Raw genomic sequence first — 14,923 nt, forward strand, 5'->3', positions numbered from 1 at the left:
TCTTGCCTGGGAAATCCCATGGACAGAAGAGCCTGGTGAGCTACAGTCCATTGGGTCGCAAAGAGTTGGACACAACTCAGTGAGTGAACAACAACAACATCCATCAAAGAACTTCTGTAGGTTAGAGAAGATACAGAGATGACATAGAGTCTTGGTCTTCGATATGCTCAGAACAGAATAGAGTTGTCCCTGGTTACTTTCTATAGTTTTCTAAACACACTTTTCAAGGAAATCATTCTTATTTATTTGTTCATTTGTTTACTGAAGAGATAACTAGCAAGTGTCTTTTACGTACCAAGCATTGTTCTGATGTTACTGGGTGCAAACATTTAAAAATCACTGCCTCTGCCCTCCAGGCTTGAGCTTGGAGGACCCCTCTCCCTCCATGTGAGTCATCCCTTCAGCATCAGATCATGACGACACATGTGAAATGCTGTCCAACAGCACCAGAGTCTGTAGCTCCTTCCATCCTTCCCTTCCTCCCCTTATTCATCAGCTTAGGATCTGATGACAAATGCCTTCCAAGCTGAAAAAGCATGATTTCTATCAACATTTGCCATATAATGGGCAGGATTGATACAATGATATCCCTCAGTAGAACAGAGCACTGTTTAGACCATCCTGCTCTAGGTGGTCCAGATACCCTTGAACAATGGAAGGAAATAGTCTCAAGAGAGTGTACTTTTCACATGTATTAGTATGTATACACATATATTTAAAACAGTAAGAAGTTCAGCTTGTGTGTACCCTACTGCCTGCTCACCACAAGTCTAGTCCTCATCCCCACCACCCAGCTGACCCCCTTCACCCATTTGCCCTCCCCCACCTCCCTTTCAAGAGATCATCCTTTCTAAATCTGGAATCACTACATCTTTCATACTTCTCTTACATTTGGAAAGAGGGCCAGGAAGACTTTGTTTCCTATGTTTTCCCACGCTCTGAAGTTCAGTGCCTGTAGACCAAGCTTCCCTGTGAGAGGGCGTTTTCATCCTGAACTGAAGAGCCAGAGAATTTGTGTTGTGTCCCAGCAAGACACCTGTTCCTCTGTTCACTGCTGCAGGCAGTGGAAGTCCAGGAACACTGTGCTGTTTAAGCGTGCTATTGTCAGCATATCGCACTGATTCTATTAATGGTGCAGTATCATTTTCTGTCAGTCTCCTAGAGTTTGGTTAGGATTATGGTCATTGTAAACAGCAGTTCTCTCTTTTTTCCTTCTGTTCTACATTTGATGACTATAAGGAGAGCAATGGTTCTTAGGTATTAGTGGCCCATGAATATAATACAATCACTGCTCCCTCTAGTGTGGTCTCCAGGTGTGGTCCCAAAGGAACACTTTTAAGCAAAACATCAGTCTTGAGGTTTTAATCGTCTGTATTTTTCTTTTGTTGATTTAAAATGTGTCTTATTTTTTTCTTTAATAGCGGCTAAGAGTTCTGCAGAAGACTCTTTAAGCAGGTAGGATTTGACGGATTTTTTAAAATTGTATGTGTTACTAAGAGAACACACAGAGAAGAGAAGCTAATATTTGTTGAGTGTTCTGCTCTGGGTTAGAGACTGCATTATGTGCTTAACATTTGTGACCTCCTAGAGTCATCAGAACAGCTTTGTAAAGTAACTGTGTCCTACTTTTACTTAATTAGGCAACTGGTTTGGGGAGGTTGATGAATGGACCCATGATTCCATGGTTAAAATGAGTTGACCTGTGATTTGACAGCTGGCCTGCCTGGCTCCAACATCCACTCTCCTGTCCCTCAGCAGAGATTGAGAAGTACCCGTGTAGCATATAAGTGAAACATATTAATTATTTCTTTGACTTGTGTCCATTTTAAGTTTTAGACATTGCGGGGAACTCCTGTATTCCCTTTACAGTGAAGGGGAGGAATGGGGCCTTCTCCATAAGTGATTTCCCTGCTGAAGGACCAAGACTGCCATTTTTGATGGACACAGTCTAGGCTCTGAACCAGGGACAGACAATGGAGAAGGAGCAGCATGTCCTTCTGCTTTAAGTCACCAGGTTTATTGCAGTTTGGGCAAACAAAAGTTACGTCAGTCCATCAGTTAGATTTTCAGTTCAGCTATTAGGACTTGGTGAAAACATATTATTTTCAGGCTCTGCCAATATATTGGCTGTCAGTCTTTGCTATGGAAACTAAGAATGAGTCTTACCTAGATATGTCCTAGGTTGGGAGAGATGGAAGCAGAAATAGGTAACTAAAATCTTTTTTGGAGACTTCTGGGGGGTGCAGTGGTTAAGATGGTTAGTAAGACTTCTCCTTCCAATGCAGGTGGTGTGGGTTCAATCTCTGGTAGGAGGAGCTGAGATCCCACATGCCTTGGGGTCAAAAAGCCAAAACATAAAACAGAAGCAACATGGCAACAAATTCAATAAAGACTTTTAAAATGGTCCACATCAAAATATCTTTCAAAAAATGTTTTAAAACAGAGGCCAAATTTTAATTATGTCAAGAAACTTCGTTTACTACATAGATAGCCAAACTTTCACTTGCTGCTTCTTTTTTTTTTTTTTTTTTTCATTTAGAGAAATGAACTCACTCTTTTTCATTGTGTTTATGCTCTAAAGGTTTTCCAACAAACCTGGTGTGGATTCATGGCCTACATCAGATGATGACGTCTTAGGTTCTGAAACCAAGGTAAAGTGGTCTCTTGTGAAATTAGTTTTCATGCTCTGAATTCAGTTTCATGTAGTGTTTACTCTTAAATTCAGCAATGGTGTCCCTCTCACTGTTTTATGTTTGTAATAGAAAGTTCTTCAGAGCAAACTATTTTATAAAAATATGAGTAGTTGATTTTTTTTTTATTTTTAACTTTGGTAAATACTGAAGGTGGAATGAAGAAAACAGTGGGCTGGAAAATATAGAGTGACAGGAAAATTGTATTGGGAAAAGCTTTCCCACAGTGAAGGAAATATGAATTTTGGTCAAGGATAGAGTCTTACTGTGAATTTTAAACCATAAGGACATGACTTTTGCAACACTCATAATGATGTCTTTAGTGGATATAATTACTTATTTTAATAATCATGGAATCTTCCTGGAGCCTTTCAGTTCCAAAACTTTATAGTATATATCATCTAGTTGCCGCCCCCCCCCACTACCCACCACCCTTGGACACTTTATTTTGGTTTCTTGGCATTGGCAACCCTCTCCAGTACTCTTGCCTGGAAAATTCCATGGACAGAGGAGCTGGTAGGCTGCAGTCCATGGGGTCGCAAAGAGTTGGACACGACTGAGTGACTTCACTTTCACTTTTCACTTTCATGCATTGGAGAAGAAAATGGTGCCCCACTCCAGTGTTCTTGCCTGCAGAATCCTAGGAATGGGGGAGCCTGGTGGGCTGCCGTCTGTCGGGTCGCACAGAGTCGGACACGACTGAAGTGACTTAGCAGCAGCAGCGGCAGTGTTGTTAGGAGGGCCTTTTTTTTTTTTTTAATTTCTCTGTTTCTGTCTTGGCTCTGCATTAAGACTAAAATAAAAGTTGAAGTTATAGAGATTTAGAAATTAAAATTCTGTGTCTCCAAAATCCATATTATAAAGGGATTCCACTGTGTTTTCTCAAGCATTCCATTAAGAGTATATTCACAACTCTTCATCTCATTGAAGAATGCACGTTTGCCTAAAATAATAACCAGCTATAGAAGCGGCTTCCCTTGTGGCTCAGACAGTAAAGAATCTGCCTACAATGCAGGAGATCTGGGTTCAGTCCCTGGGTTGGGAAGATCCCCTGGAGAAGGAAACAGCTACCCACTCCAGTATTCTGGCCTGAAGAATTCTATGGACCATATAGTCCATGGGGTTGCAAAAAGTCAGACACGACTGAGCAACTTTCACTTCATAGAAGCAGAGACGTTTAATAACCGTAAGATAAAACTTACAACTTGAGATTTTTTTTTTCTATTGTAGTTTTAAAAAAACCTACTCCAAGTTCTTGTGTCACATTCTAAAACTTCAGATTTCAGACATTTGTATTACTGTGATTGAAGTATTCATCTTATAGCCCCGTATCAGTGTAAGCCAGTGGAGTTCAGGAAACAATTGTGCATCTCCTGGAGCATGTAGCATAGGTCTCGAGTGTAAAAATCCTGTTAATAGTTTTTGAATGTGAATAAATGAAGAGAGAAATGGTATCCTATATAATGTTACAGGTAATATAGTTCAGTTGAGTTATGTTGAGGAAGGAGGTCCTGCATAAAAAGGAGATAAATAAGAAACACGTGAAAAGTAAAAGGTTATAGTATTCTTTTCAGTGTCCACCAATTGTGAGATAAAATTTTAGGTTAAAATTTTTGACCTTTTTAGCCCCATCTTGTGTTCCATTAAATGTTTCTTTTCAAGCCATACATTCTCCTCGGAATTTTGATTACCAGTTCTTTTTCCCAGTAAATAGTTAGGAATATTTCTTAATCAATTTTCTCTCTCTCAAGTAATACTTTCCAACATTCAGGTAGTGATAGATGACCATGTGTGGCTAATCAAATGACATTTTTTATAGTGGCAAAATTCAACTCTAATACAGTAGTATTTATAAACAAAAAGTTTTAGAGTAATACTCACCGTTATACTAGGGATATATTATGAACAAAAGCCTCTGTCTTAAATATATGTTTTGTATACAATGTATGTTGATATTTTCATAAAATTTGAAGAATATAGATGCATAATTTATATATTAATTAAAGCGTTGAAAACAGAGGCTTTGTTCATACTATATCCTTAAGAATACTGATATATTACTGATCTATTGTATATGAATTTTAAATATATGTGTTTTTCCACAAACCTTATTATACTTATTTTTTTTCCTTAACTTTGTACTTGACTAGGAATGTCTCTCTCTTTGCTTTCTTTTCCTCCCCCACTTTTTTTTTTTTTTTACTTTTAACCTAATTTTTCCTTGCGGAATACTTTTCTTCAGTGTCCGTTCTTTCAGTCCATCTCTCTCTGCCTCTATTGTGAACATGTTTGATTATGGCTTTCTGTTTAGTGTGTTTGTGGCTTTCATTCATGATCATTTCCCTACAGGTTTACTCTTAGTTTTTTTTCCCTTTTTCTTTGAAAGAGCCGAATTGAAACAATCATTTGTCTTTAGTTGTTTAACAAACAGAATAGAAGTAGCTTATCCTGTTTGCACTTGTAACCTATCTAAATAAGGTTCTACTAAAATCTAAACTTTCATATTTCCCTTCCCAAGTGATAATTCATGCATATAGATATCATGCAAGCATATGTCAAAATATAGCAATTAATTTAAATGTCTTAGTTTTTCATTAGTACTCTAAACTGCCAGGCATAAATTTTTTTTCTAGAACATTTTGGTAGAGAAATAACCTAGTGGGTGTCATAGTATTTGTACAGCAGTCAATTAGGGGTAAGGAGAGGAACATCTGGGGTTTCTGATGTCACCTGTCATAATGCTTACCCTATGAGAAGGTTAGTCAGTGGCAGAACTGGGATTTGAATTCACATCTGAATGACTCCAGAGCCTGTGTTCTCTGTGTTAGATCATATAGTAATGGGGGAGGTTATAATTCTTTTATTCAAGTTGATACTTGTTATTCATCAAGCTCTTATTTTCTTCTCCAGAAGGAACCAAAACCAAACTTAGCAAAGCTAATGAAGGCTTTTCAGCAATCCAAGAGAAACCGTAAGTTATTTGAAGACTGTCCTCCTGGTGTTATTCACTGATTTGAAATGACAGAGGTTCTCATGTAGTCTCCCGTTTTCACTGTATTAGAAGCAGAATGTGGCATTGTGAGACGAGAGAGTACCACCCTCTCTGAGAACAATAATTCTGATAGTGAAATTGAAGATGTGGTTGAAACCCTTCCCAAACCATCACCTGGAGTCCAGGGCTTCTCTCATCCTGCCTCCCCAAGGCCTGATCCTCTTCCAAAACCACTCAAGACTCTAGCAGGCCTTGGTCTTGCAAAGGTAAGTTGTTTTGTTTTTAACTCTTTTTTCCCCTGTACTTCTTTACACACCATTCCCTTGATCCTTATGATGACAAAAAGGATCCCACCACAGAAATGGAAGACTTCAAAGTCATGATACAAAATGATGTGATAATAAGAGGAATATATCTGCATGGTTCAGATTTATAAATGTTGTCATACTAAGTATGCCATTATGAAAGAAAAAAACTACAAAGCAATTAGGAAAAACAGCTAGATGAATATGAAGACGGGAAGGGGGATGAAGGAGAAGAATTCATTTAAGAAGGATAAGATGAATACGAGAGGAGACAGAGGAGGCGGTCCTAAGATGGCAGAGGAATAGGACAGGGAGACCACTTTCTCCCCCACAAATTCATCAAAAGAACATTTGAACGCTGAGTAAATTCCACAAAACAACTTCTGAATGCCGGCAGAGGACATCAGGCACCCAGAAAAGCAGCCCATTGTCTTCAAAAGGAGGTAGAAAAAAATATAAAAGATAAAAAGAGAGACAAAAGAGGTAGGGATGGAGCTCCATCCCGGGAAGGGAGTCTTAAAAAAGCAAGAAGTTTCCAAACACGAGGAAGCACTCTCACTGCTGAGTATGTGGCGAGCCTTGGAACCACAGAGGGCAACATAACCAGGAGGAAAAATAAATTAATAACTAAAACCCACAGATTACTTGCCCAACGGTAACTCCCCCAGCGGAGAAGCAGCGCAGACGCCTGCATCCTCCACTAGGAAGCGGGGGCTGGGCAGGGAGGCGTGGGCTGCATTGCTTAGAGTCAGGACCGGGCCTGAATGCCCCGAGGGCAATCTGAGGGAACTAACTTGGGCTAGCAAACCAGACTGTGGGAGAGCTACCACGTGAAAAGCCCTAACCTAAGACACCACCAGGCTCACTCACAGAACAAAGGACTGAGCAGAGCTAGCCGGCTGCAGGCCAACCCATCCCCCACCTCCGGTGACAGGCAGGCAAAGGCAGCCAGAGCCGGAAGGGGGCAATCGCGGCCCCAGAGAGGCATTATCTACGAAACTGCAAGCAGGCTTCGTTGCTAACCAAGACTTCTTGGGATTCTGGATGGTCAACATCCGCCTGAGAAGGTGCACCAGTTGTTCACCGAGAAAACCGAACGGCAGGGACGGGGGAGGCGATAAGTCGCACCAACCGCGCTCACCAAACACCTCATCACCTGAGCTGCTCGGACCTGTGAAGTGCACAAAACGCAGGCCCAATGGAGTCTGCACCTCTGAGGACTACGCGAGCACCTGAACCTGAGTGGCTTAAACTTGGGAGGTGCAGGCAGCCAAGGGCTGGCCTCCGACGGTTCCTGGCGGAGCAACCTGGAACCTGAGCAGTGTGGGCAGGGAGGGCACACGCGCCGTGAGCAGGGGCAGGCCCAGTGTGGCTGAGGCACTGCAAGCACACGCCAGTGTTATTTGTTTGCAGCGTCCCTCCCTCCGCACAGTGCGACTGAACAAGTGAGCCTAAAAAAAGCATCCACCACCAGCCTCCTTGTGTCAGGGCCGAAATCAGACACTGAAGAGACCAGCAAACAGAAGAAGCTAAAACAGAGGGAACCTCCTTGGAAGTGACAGGTGCAATAGATTAAAACCCTGTCGTTAGTACCGACTACATAGGGAGGGGTCTATAGGTCTTGAGAAATATAAGCCGGATCAAGGAACTATCTGAAAATGAACTGACCCCACACTGCCCACAACAACACCAGAGCAAGTCCTAGATATATTTTACTATTTTTAATATCATTCTTTAATTTTTAAAAAAATTTTTTAATTTTTAAGTCTTCTATTACTCCTTTAATTTTCATTTTTATAACCTACTATTACTTTGCAAAAAAAAAAAAGAGAGAGAAAGAGGCCCTATTTTTTAGAGCAAACTTCATATATATATATATATATTTTATACTTTTTGTGACTTTGTTTTTTTTTCCTTTAATATTGAATTTTTGAAAATCCATCCTCTACTCTAGATTTTTAATCTTTGCTTTTTGGTATTTGTTATCAATTTTGTACCTTTAAGAACCCAATTTTCAGTACTCAAGTTTACTCAGGAGCAAGATTACTTGCTTGACCACTCTCTCCCACTTTGGACTCTCCTTTTTCTCCACCAAGTTGCCTCTATCTCCTCCATCCCCCTGCTCTTCTACCCAACTCTGTGGATCTCTTTGTGTGTGCCGGATGGTGGAGAACATTTAGGGAACTGATTACTGGCTGGATCTGTCTCTCTCCTTTTGATTCCCCCTTTTATCCTCCTGGCCACCTCTGTCTCCTTCCTCCCTCTTCTTCATGTAACTCTGTGAACCTGTCTTGGTGTCCCTCACTGTGGAGAAACTTTTCACCTTTAACCTAGATGTTTTCTCAACGGTGCTGTATAGATGGAGAAGTCTTGATGCTATTGTAAGAATAAGACTGAAAACCAGAAGCAGGAGGCTTAAGTCCAAATCCTGAGAACACCAGAGAATTCCTGACTCCAGGGAACATTAATTGACAGGAGCTCATCAAACGCCTCCATACCTACACTGTAACCAAGCACCACCCAAGGGCCAACAAGTTCCAGAGAAAGACATACCACGCAAATTCTCCCGCAACACAGGAACATAGCCCTGAGCTTCAATGTACAGGCTGCCCAAAGTCACTCTAAACCCACTGACATCTCATAACTCATTACTGGACACTTCATTGCACTCCAGAGAGAAAAAATCCAGCTCCACCCACCAGAACACCAACATAAGTGTCCCTAACCAGGAAACCTTGACAAGCCACCCGTACAACCCCACCGACAGCGAGGAAACTCCACAATAAAGAGAACTCCACAAACTGCCAGAATAGAGAAAGGCTACCCAAACGCAGCAATATAAACAAGATGAAGAGACAGAGGAATACCAGCAGGTAAAGGAACAGGATAAATGCCCACCAAACCAAACAAAAGAGGAAGAGATAGGGAATCTACCTGATAAAGAATTCCAAATAATGATAGTGAAAATGATCCAAAATCTTGAAAACAAAATGGAATCACAGATAAATAGCCTGGAGACAAGGATTGAGAAGATGCAAGAAAGGTTTAACAAAGATCTATAAGAAATAAAAAAGAGTCAACATATTATGAATAATGCAATAAATAATATCAAAAACACTCTGGAGGGAACAAATAGTAGAATAATGGAGTCAGAAGATAGGTGAGATAGAAGATAGAATGGTAGAAATAAATGAATCCAAGAGGAAAAAAGAAAAACGAAGTAAAAGAAATGAGGACAATCTCAGAGACCTCTGGAACAATGTTAAATGCCCCAAAATTCGAATCATAGGAGTCCCAGAAGAAGAAGACAAAAAGAAAGGCCATGAGAAAATACTTGAAGAGATAATAGTTGAAAACTCTCCTAAAATGGGGAAGGAAATAATCACCCAAGTCCAAGAAACCCAGAGAGTCCCAAACAAGATAAACCCAAGTTGAAACACCCCAAGGCACGTACTAATCAAATTAACAAAGATCAAACACAAAGAACAAATATTAAAAGCAGCAAGGGAAAAACAACAAATAACACACAAGGGGATTCCCATAAGGATAACAGCTGATCTTTCAATAGAAACTCTTCAGGCCAGGAGGGAATGGCAGGATATACTTAAAGTGATGAAAGGCAATAACCTACAGCCCAGACTACTGTACCCAGCAAGGATCTCATTCACATATGAAGGAGAAACCAAAAGCGTTACAGACAAGCAAAAGCTGAGAGAATTCAGCACCACCAAACCAGCTCTCCAACAAATACTAAAGGATATTCTCTAGACAGGAAACACAAAAAGGGAGTATAAACTCTAACCCAAAACAATAAAGTAAATGGCAATGGGCTCCTACTTATCAATAGTTACCTTAAACATAAATGGGTTGAATGCGCCAACCAAAAGACAAAGACTGGATGAATGGAGACAAAAACAAGACCCCTATATATGTTGTCTACAAGAGACCCACCTCAAAACGAGGGACAAATATAGACTGAAAGTGAAGGGCTGGAAAAAGATATTCCATGCAAGTAGACCCCAAAAGAAAGCAGGAGTAGCAATACTCATATCAGATAAAATAGACTTTAAAACAAAGGCTGAGAAAAGAGACAAAGAAGGACACTACAAAATGGTCAAAGGATGAATCCAAGAAGAAGATGTAACAATTATAAATATATATGCACCCAACATAGGAGCACCACAATATGTAAGACAAATGCTAACAAGTATGAAAAGGGAAATTAATAATAACACAATAATAGTGGGAGACTTTAATCCACTCACACCTATGGATAGATCAACTAAACAGAAAATTAACAAGGAAACACAAATTTTAAATGATACAATAGACCAGTTAGACCTAATTGATATCTATAGGACATTTCACCCCAAAAGAATGAATTTCACCTTTTTCTCAAGCACACACGGAACCTTCTCCAGGATAGATCACATCCTGGGCCATAAATCTAGCCTTGGTAAATTCAAAAAAATTGAAATCATTCCAAGCATCTTTTCTGACCACAATGCAGTAAGATTGGATGTCAATTACAGGAGAAAAACTATTAAAAATTCCAAAATATGGAGGCTGAATAACATGGTGGTGAATAACCAACAAATCACAGAAGAAATCAAAATATGCATAGAAACGAATGAAAATGAAAACACAACAACCCAAAACCTGTGGGACACTGTAAAAGCAGTGCTAAGGGGAAGGTTCATAGCAATACAGGCTTACCTCAAGAAACAAGAAAAAAGTCAAATAAATAACCTAACTCTACACCTCAAGCAACTAGAAAAGGAAGAAATGCAGGACTCCAGGATTAGTAGAAGGAAAGAAATCTTAAAAATTAGGGCAGAAATAAATGTAAAAGAAGCAAAACAGATCATAGCAAAAATCAACAAAGCCAAAAGCTGGTTATTTGAGAGGATAAATAAAATTGACACACCATTAGCCAGACTCATCAAGAAACAAAGGGAGAAAAATCAAATCAATAAAATTAGAAATGAAAATGGAGAGATCACAAGAGACAACACAGAAATACAAAGGATCACAAGAGACTACTATCAGCAATTATATGCCAATAAAATGGACAACGTGGAAGAAATGGACAAATTCTTAGAAAAGTGCAACTTTCCAAAACTGAACCAGGAAGAAATAGAAAATCTTAACAGACCCATCACAAGCACGGAAATCGAAACTGTAATCAGAAATCTTCCAGCAAACAAAAGCCCAGGACCAGACGGCTTCAGAGCTGAATTCTACCAAATATTTAGAGATGAGCCAACACCTATCCTACTCAAACTCTTCCAGAAAATTGCAGAGGAAGGTAAACTTCCAAACTCATTCTATGAGGCCACCATCACCCTAATACCAAAACCTGACAAAAATGCCACAAAGAAAGAAAACTACAGGCCAATATCACTGATGAACATAGATGCAAAAATCCCTAACAAAATTCTAGCCATCAGAATCCAACAACACATTAAAAAGATCATACATCATGACCAAATGGGCTTTATTCCAGGGATGCAAGGATTCTTCAATATCCGCAAGTCAATCAATGTAATACACCACATTAACAAATTGAAAGTGGTCAACCACTTTTAAATGAATGAAACTAGAACCCTTTCTAACACCATACACAAAAATAAACTCAAAATGGATTAAAGATCTAAACGTAAGACCAGAAACTATAAAACTCCTAGAGGAGAACATAGGCAAAACACTCTCTGACATAAATCACAGCAGGATCCTCTATGATCCACCTCCCAGAATATTGGAAATAAAAGTAAAAATAAACAAATGGGACCTAATTAAAATTAAAAGCTTCTGCACAACAAAGGAAACTATAAGCAAGGTGAAAAGACAGCCTTCAGAATGGGAGAAAATAATAGCAAATGAAGCAACTGACAAACAATTAATCTCAAAAATGTACAAGCAACTCCTGCAGCTCAATTCCAGGAAAATAAACGACTCAGTCAAAAAATGGGCCAAAGATCTAAACAGACATTTCTCCAAAGAAGACATACAGATGGCTAACAAACATGAAAAGATGCTCAACATCACTCATTATCAGAGAAATGCAAATCAAAACCACTATGAGGTACCATTTCACTCCAGTCAGAATGGCTGCTATCCAAAAGTCTACAAGCAATAAATGCTGGAGAGGGTGTGGAGAAAAGGGAACCCTCTTACACTGTTGGTGGGAATGCAAACTAGTACAGCCACTATGGAGAACAGTGTGGAGATTCCTTAAAAAACTGGAAATAGAACTGGGACCCAGAAATCCCACTACTGGGCATACACACCGAGAAAACCAGAATTGAAAGAAACACATGTACCCCAATGTTCATCGCAGCACTGTTTATAATAGCCAAGACATGGAAGCAACCTAGATGTCCATCAGCAGACGAATGGATAAGAAAGCAGTGGTACATATACACAATGGAGTATTACTCAGCCATTCAAAAGAATACATTTGAATCAGTTCTAACGAGGTGGATGAAACTGGAGCCTATTATACAGTGTGAAGTAAGCCAGAAAGAAAAACACCAATACAGTATACTAATGCATATATATGGAATTTAGAAAGATGGTAACGATAACCCTGTATGCGAGACAGCAAAAGAGACACAGATTATAGAACAGTCTTTTGGACTCTGTGGGAGAGGGAGAGGGTGGGATGATATGTGAGAATGGCATAGAAACATGTATAATATCATATGTGAAACAAATCGCCAGTCCAGGTTCAATGCATGATACAGGATGCTCGGGGCTGGTGCACTGGTATGACCCAGAGGGATGGTCTGGGGAGGGAGGTGGGAGGGGGGTTCAGCATGGGAACACGTGTACACCCATGGTGGACTCGTGTTGATGTATGGCAAAACCAATACAATATTGTAAAGTATTTAGCCTCCATTTAAAATAAATAAATTAAAAAAAGATGAATACGAGACAGAATGAAGGTCAAGATGAAACATTATTTTACAAACACAACAGAAATAGTGGGGGTAAGTCAGAGGAGGTGCTCTATATTATAAATATGAGATAAATTATTTCAAATTCAACTTAGGAGAAAGTGAGGTTGTGAAAACTCAATACTTATACGCTTCTGAATGACATATAGCTGATTTTTATGAAGACCTGAAAGAAAATTTGATACTTAGCTTTTTTGGTGGTTGTTTTTGAGGTTGGTGGTTGTTTTTGTTTTTTTCTTTAAAGTGTAGTCATTGACAATACTGTGTTAGTTTCAGGTGTATAGCAATGTGACCTGGTTACACTTGTATATGTATATATCTATACTGAATATAGTTCCCTCTGGAAGTTGATTTCAATTTGAAGTGATTTCTCTTTTTTAAAAAATTCTCACTTTGAAATTAATCAAGCGATGTCTTCTGTTTAATCTAGCAGAACTTTCATTTATAGGCAATTCTAGATGAGCTCTATTTTAGGCCTTAGCAGATATATTATGAATTAAGAATTTTTGGCCCTTCTGTTTCTTCTGGTTACTAACATACTTTTGATACATACTTAATGTTCTTAACTAATTTATCTTACTGTTTGGTATAATCTTGGTGGAGGTTTTGAATCTTCTTGAAAATAAAGAGGAAATAAGCATTTTATCTTGTCTTTTACTAAAATTATAATTTATAATTATATAAATGAGATTCTTAAACTCTCTTCATGTCATGAGAAAATTTTAAGCTGCAACAGTCTTAAAGAAAAAAATGTAGAATCCACCCCGCCCCACCCCCAGAAAGATTGTGATTTATCTTTTCCTAATTAATATCTGCAAGTCACACACATTGAATGAATGAAATCACAATTCATGATTTTTTTCTTATGTAGACTAATTGTTATGAAATTATAAGGAAAGAATTACCAACAGAGTTTATAAAATTATCTCAGAAAGATAATTTTTTACTTTAAAAAATATCTCTAGTAATATGTGTATTCCATTTTAAGAATTTTATTAAAGAATAAAATTTTAAGAAGTTTATTTTTAAGAAGTATTTTTTTAAGTTAAGAAGTTATTTTTAAGTTTTACTTTTACGAAACTTTATTAGCTTCAGTATTTATAGGTGTTAAATTAGCATGTCAGTTCTTTGTTATACATGTTGCGATCCAAAAGTCTACAAATAATAAATGCTGGAGAGGGTGTGGAGAAAAGGGAACCCTCTTACACTGTTGGTGGGAATGCAAACTAGTACAGCCACTATGGAGAACAGTGTGGAGATTCCTTAAAAAACTGGAAATAGAACTGCCTTATGATCCAGCAACCCCACTGCTGGGCATACACACTGAGGAAACCAGAAGGGAAAGAGACACGTGTACCCCAATGTTCATCGCAGCACTGTTTATAATAGCCAAGACATGGAAGCAACCTAGATGTCCATCAGCAGATGAATGGATAAGAAAGCTGTGGTACATATACACAATGGAGTATTACTCAGCCATTAAAAAGAATACATTTGAATCAGTTCTAATGAGGTGGATGAAACTGGAGCCTATTATACAGAGTGAAGTAAGCCAGAAGGAAAAACATAAATACAGTATACTAACGCATATATATGGAATTTAGAAAGATGGTGACAATAACCCGGTGTGCGAGACAGCAAAAGAGACACTGATGTATAGAACAGTCTTATGGACTCTGTGGGAGAGGGAGAGGGTGGGAAGATGTGGGAGAATGGCAATGAAACATGTAAAATATCATGTAGGAAACGAGTTGCCAGTCCAGGTTCGATGCATGATGCTGGATGCTTGGGGCTGGTGCACTGGGACGGCCCAGAGGGATGGTATGGGGAGGGAGGAGGGAGGAGGGTTCGAGATGGGGAACACATGTATACCTGTGGCGGATTCATTTTGATATTTGGCAAAACTAATACAATTATGTAAAGTTTAAAAATAAAATAAAATTGGAAGAAGAAAAAAAAATAAAATAAAATGCAAAT

The 14,923-nt window shown here is 38.9% G+C and overlaps 1 protein-coding gene across 5 annotated transcripts in view; it reads left to right on the forward strand.

Annotated features, from left to right (window-relative positions):
- The window catches only part of LOC133258938 (ankyrin repeat domain-containing protein 26-like), a 70,646-nt gene that overhangs the window by 26,458 nt on the left and 29,265 nt on the right, over positions 1-14,923 (forward strand). For all 5 annotated transcript variants that reach the window (XM_061435687.1, XM_061435686.1, XM_061435684.1 and 2 more), the window contains 4 exons: positions 1,422-1,455; positions 2,582-2,651; positions 5,601-5,661; positions 5,752-5,948. In XM_061435687.1, the coding sequence (XP_061291671.1) occupies positions 1,422-1,455; positions 2,582-2,651; positions 5,601-5,661; positions 5,752-5,948 (362 nt within the window). The remainder of the gene's footprint in view (positions 1-1,421; positions 1,456-2,581; positions 2,652-5,600; positions 5,662-5,751; positions 5,949-14,923) is intronic.

The sequence above is a fragment of the Bos javanicus genome, chromosome 13 (genome assembly GCF_032452875.1).
Source record: "Bos javanicus breed banteng chromosome 13, ARS-OSU_banteng_1.0, whole genome shotgun sequence".
Classification (NCBI taxonomy): domain Eukaryota; kingdom Metazoa; phylum Chordata; class Mammalia; order Artiodactyla; family Bovidae; genus Bos; species Bos javanicus.